General features: G+C 37.4%; 1 protein-coding gene across 1 annotated transcript; it reads left to right on the top strand.

The window, feature by feature from the left end:
• Window positions 1-1,212: 1,212 nt before the first annotated feature.
• Window positions 1,213-5,236, top strand: LOC130995860 (protein SUPPRESSOR OF GENE SILENCING 3-like). The gene is made up of 6 exons (XM_057921309.1): window positions 1,213-1,373; window positions 1,915-2,831; window positions 2,933-3,227; window positions 3,392-3,636; window positions 4,384-4,541; window positions 4,700-5,236. Exons 2-6 carry the CDS (start codon window positions 1,917-1,919, stop codon window positions 4,905-4,907), a joined length of 1,821 nt encoding a protein of 606 aa, XP_057777292.1. The 5' UTR covers window positions 1,213-1,373; window positions 1,915-1,916; the 3' UTR covers window positions 4,908-5,236.
• The last annotated feature ends 349 nt before the right edge of the window (window positions 5,237-5,585 follow it).

The raw sequence follows: 5,585 nt of genomic DNA, 5'->3' as shown, positions 1-5,585 counted from the left end.
TGGATAATGCACATTCATTAACATCACCAATGGTCGTTAGATCTATTGATACTAAAAAATATCCATTTCGACCAATTGAAGAGGGTGAAACAATACTTGGTCCAGAAGTACCATATCTAAGTGCATTGGAGCGTTGACTTATCTGGCTAATAATACTAGACTGGATATAGCTTTTTCTGTCAATCTTCTAGCAAGATTTAGCGCAGCACCCACTTTGAGACATTGGAATGGTGTTAAACACATTCTACATTATCTAAAGGGTACAATTGACCTTGAATTATATTATCAAGAAAAATCTGATAATACTCTAGTGGGGTATTCGGATGCAGGATTTTTATCCAATCCACATGAAGCTAAGTCACAAACTAGATACATTTTCACATGTGGTGGAACTGCAATATCATGGAAGTCTGTGAAGCAAACCTTGACTGCAACATCCTCAAATCATTCTGAAATCATTGCAATCCACGAAACAAGTCGAGAATGTGTATGGTTGAGAAATGTGACGAGTCATATCCAAGAGTCGTGCGGGTTAGCTTCATCAAAGGCCAAACCAACTATTTTATATGAAGACAATATTGCTTGCATCGCGCAACTCAAGGAAGGATACATCAAAGGCGATCGGACGAAGCATATTTCTCCCAAGCTCTTCTACACACACGACCTTCAAAAGGGTGGCGATATCGACGTGCAACAAATTCGCTCAAGTGATAATCTGGCTAACTTATTCACCAAGGCATTACCAACATCGACATTCAGAAAGTTGGTGCATGAGATCGGCATGCGTCGACTCAAAGATCTTCTATGATATCAAGTTCAGGGGAAGCAGTTGTACTCTTTTTTACTTCGACTAGGTTTTGTCCCATTGGATTTTCCTAGCAAGGTTTTAATGAGGCAACATTTTTTGTTTTAGGGATTGGTCAATCAAGGGGAAGTGTTGTAAATATATCTATAAGATATATCTTATGTGTGTTGACCAAGAAATCTCCCTAAAACCCTAGCTTCCTACTTGTATAAATAGAGGCATTTGGCCCTCATATTAAAGACACTTAATACGTATTATATTCTCTATTCTCTCGCTTCTCTCTAGTTTATAACATGATTTGGATTTTCAAATTTTTTGGCCAATAAAACTAATTTTGCTAAACCCGAAACGCATAAAATTAAAACCTTTTGCGGTTTTAACGCAAATTAAATCCAATTGGAAGGAAATTTGGAGTCCGGGGTAGAAATAGAAGCATAAATACAGTGTCAGTCTGCAACTGCAAGGAAAGAGAGAGAGGGAGTCTCCTTTTAGCTTGTCGAACACGCCCTTGCTTTCCCTTTCGTTCTCGTTTTCCCTCACGCTGATTTCGCCCGATCGTCTGCGCTAGGTAATTTCTCTTTCTTTTCTACTCTGCGGTTTGCTTTCGGAATCCTCCACATTTTCTGCTTTAGTTATTACGATTTCCGTTCAAGTGTTCCTCTACATTTACTTATTTTCTATCTGCAACTATTTAAAATTGCCATATAAGCAGAAAAAAAATGAAGAAAAGACTTTCAGAATAATGGTGATGCTTGGAATATGTGAAATTTTCTGCAAGCTTTTTTTGTCTAGAATCAGGAAGTGCCTCTGAGACTGAGATCGTTTTCCTCAAAGAGTGTTTTATTTTCTCTTCTGCGGTGTTGATATATGATAGTTTGTATGCATAATGCATCACGTGTTGCAACGTTTTTTTCATCACAAGCATTTTTCTTGGTCATATCTTTTAGATATGAAATGGTTAAATGCTGAGCTAATTGTCAGCCCCTCTGTAGTTCATACCATAGTATTTAATTGTCTTTCTTTGCCTCAAATATTACCCTGCTCTTGTGACATCTGCTGGAAACAGATGCTTACTTACTTCCTCTTATTGATTATTGTGATGAATTCAGAGATGAACTCGAGGAAAGGGATTGGGAATCCTTCTGGTGCAGTTACTTCTGATCCGTCAGTCAAAGGCGAAAGCAAAGCAGATGTATCTAACTCTAGCATTGATCAATTATCCCGGGGTGTTTCGGATATGAATATAAACCCTACAAACGATGATGGATGGGAAGAGTACGGAAAAAAATCAAAGAACAAAAACAAGAATAATGCTTCAAGACAGTTGGTTCCCCAGCATTCCACCCCTAAGGCATGGGGTCATGCTGACACTGTGCAGAAACTTGGCTTCAGAACTAATGGAGGGCTTGGACAGGGCTCCGGCAGAGGTTATACTAGACAACAGCCATCTGGCCGTAATCCTAACTCTGATTATGATGCAGCACCACCAGTATGGAACACTAGAGCCGCTTCTTTTCAGCCCTCAGCTCAAGCAGCTGATAATCAGGCCTTTGATGAAGTTGACGATGATGATGAGTCAGATGGTATTGATGACTCAGATGATGATCTGAGTGATGGATTTGCTTCAGATGAAAGCCATAAAAGTCATGAAACGAAAAAAAAGAACAAGTGGTTTAAGGAGCTTTTTCAGTGCTTGGACAATTTAACTGTTAAGGAGATTAATGAGCCTGAGAGGCAGTGGCATTGCCCAGCATGCCAAGGAGGACCCGGTGCTATTGACTGGTACCGTGGCTTGCAACCCCTAATCACACATGCCAAAACCAAAAGATCCAAAAGGATGAAGCTACACAGAGAGCTTGCTGAAATATTGGATGAGGAACTTAAAAGAAGGGGAACATCAGCAGTACCAGCTGGTGAGGTATTCGGAAAGTGGAAAGGTCTGGATGAGAGAGCTGATAAAGAAATTGTTTGGCCTCCCATGGTGGTAATTATGAACACCAAGCTTGACAAAGATGATAATGACAGAGTATGAAATTCTTATAGAAGTTTGTATTTCCATTAGTATTTATGCAATTTTTTTGAAGTAATGGCACACTAATCCATTTCTATTGTAAACTTCATCTACAGTGGATTGGCATGGGCAATCAAGAGCTGCTTGATTATTTCAGTGATTATTCTGCAATCAGGGCACGCCATTCTTATGGACCACAAGGGCACCGTGGCATGAGTCTGTTAATTTTTGAGGCCTCAGCAGTGGGATATGCAGAAGCTGAACGCTTGAGCGGACACTTTGAAGTCCATTCCCGAGATAGGTTTGCTTGGAATAGAAATAAGGTTCCGTTTTACCCTGGAGGCCAGCGGCAACTATATGGGTACATGGCCGAAAAACATGATATGGAGAGCTTTAATCAACATTCTCAAGGTGCTCTGTGTTTTTGTGTGGGTAGATTGTGTATGCTTGGGATTTTTTTTTCTTTCATGTCAATGGTGCTGACATGATTTGTTGTTAATTTCTCATTGTTATGATCGTTATTTGTTTTAATTTCTCATTGTTATGATCGTTTATTAATTGTCGTAAATGCTTAGGTAAGGCCAAACTGAAATATGAGATGCGATCCTATCAAGAAGTAGTTGTAAAGCAAATGAAGCAGATGAGTGATGATAATCAGCAGCTCACATGGTTTAAGAACAAAGTTGTCAAAGAACAGACAAGCAAGAAAGCCCTTGAGGAGTCTTTTGGAAAACTGAGTGAAAAGCTGCGGAGGACTATGCAAGAGAATCAAGTAGTGAAACTTAGGACACAAAAGCATCATGAACAAAACAAAGAAGAGGTATGTTTCAAGTTTGATAAACGTAACAAGGCAGAATAACTTGATCTTGTCTTGTTGGTGGAAATTTTAATCTATCTAGATCATGAAATTTGATATAGTAATAAGTTCTTCTCTTGAGTGAGATTATTTATGGACACTTGACCTACTTCAGTTGGATTTTCTGTAATCTCCATCAATGAAGTCATTGAAGCAATAACGGCTCTGTAACCCCCCTCTGGTGGATTTCTAAGTATTAGAACTATAAAAAGTATCTATACTCTTGATAAGTTTCTTGAAGTCTGTTTTGATAATATTGCATGATCTGTATGACCATTAAATCCGGAAGTTGCTTTATATTCTTTGGTGGAGGTACAGGCATTTTAGCTCAGTTTTTCTCTCTCGGATTTTTAGAAGGTTACATCTGATGGACTATTTCCTTAGTTCTACAGCTCAGAATATTAACTTGTCGTATGGTAACATGTTATTGCATAATTTCCTGCAAATTTTCCATCTTTTGTCTCTCCAAATTCGCAGGTAGAAAGTGGAACTTGAGGGGGAGAAAAATTATTCTTAGTGACTTTGGGTGTTGTTTAATTGAGCTTCATTTTCTTGAATCCCTGTGTTTTTATATGTTATGATAGCTTAAAGTTTGCTGTAGTCGCACACACTTATGGAATTTCTCCCCCACAGGTTCTAGGATGCATAAATTTTATATTTATCTTTTCCTTGTCTGTGTTAACCTCCTATTTCACTTTGTTATCAACTTAGATGGATAATCAGGAGCAATTCTACAAAGACCACATCCAACAGCTGTATGATGCTAGAAATGCGAAGGAGGAAAACTTTGAGAAGATACAACAACTTGAACGTGAAAAAGCAACTCATTCCGAGGCAAATCTTTCTTCTGCTGAAGAGCGAGCACGCAGGTAATTTACATTCCTTGTGGAATTTGTTTGTTTGTTCAGTTTATTTATCTCAATTCTTCGTGTCATGAGTATTTGTGATGCCTTACATTGTAGTATTTCTTTGTCGTGATTTAGCAATTGAAGAAAACATTTGGTGAATGTTGATAATTTTGTTTTAGGAGCGAAGAGCTTTCGAGATTCATTCAGCTGCAGGACCAAGAGTTGGAGGAGTTTAAGAGTAAGAGGGATAAGCTAATGGAGGCCCATGAAGAGCAAAAATTGGAACTGAAGCGCAAGTACAGGGCTGAAGAGATGGAGCTTGAGAAGAAGTTTGATGAGGATTACAATAAGCTGTTGGGGGAATACACTCCCGCTGATTCCAAGTAGCCCATCAATTTCTTCTACGCTTCCCAAACTTTGCTTTTTAGCCATCTAGAATTATGTGAACCGTCCCTTGCCTTGCAGCTATTAGAGTTTATCGGAGATAGGCTATTTTGTAACTGGTGCTTTAAACATATGTGTAGTGCCTTTATATTCTACTATCTCTCACATTAAAAATGGTTTGTATTTGATTTTAAGTTCCATTATAAGTGGTTTGTTTTCATAAATACTAAAATTAATTCATAAAAAAGTGTAGTTCTTATTATTTTAATCATTTTATATCTTCTTTTTTTTAATTTTACGTGCAATAAAGTAACCCGTCACTTTTAATGGGACGGAGGGAGTATATTGAATCATGATATTTTTGTCCATTTAAATGTGAGATCTCTTATGTTTAGTCATATCGTTTAAGCTCCAATCCAAAATACTTCCTTTCTTATTAAAAGTGATTTGTATTCATTTTTTCATAAATGGCAAAATTTAATTTTTAAAAAATTATAGGCCTTATTATTTTTAATTAATTTACATATATTTTTTTGAATTTACGCGCTAAAACATTTTGTATCAGTTATAGTGGGACAGAGGAAGTAATAATTTTACTTATTTCAACATCTTAATCATAGTTTGGGTTATAAAGTTAATGTTTTCCAAAAGATGTCCATGACTTACATTTTCACTTACAAA

Source organism: Salvia miltiorrhiza, chromosome 7 (genome assembly GCF_028751815.1).
Source record: "Salvia miltiorrhiza cultivar Shanhuang (shh) chromosome 7, IMPLAD_Smil_shh, whole genome shotgun sequence".
Taxonomy (NCBI): Eukaryota; Viridiplantae; Streptophyta; class Magnoliopsida; order Lamiales; family Lamiaceae; genus Salvia; species Salvia miltiorrhiza.
This window is presented reverse-complemented; position numbering and strand designations above follow the sequence as displayed.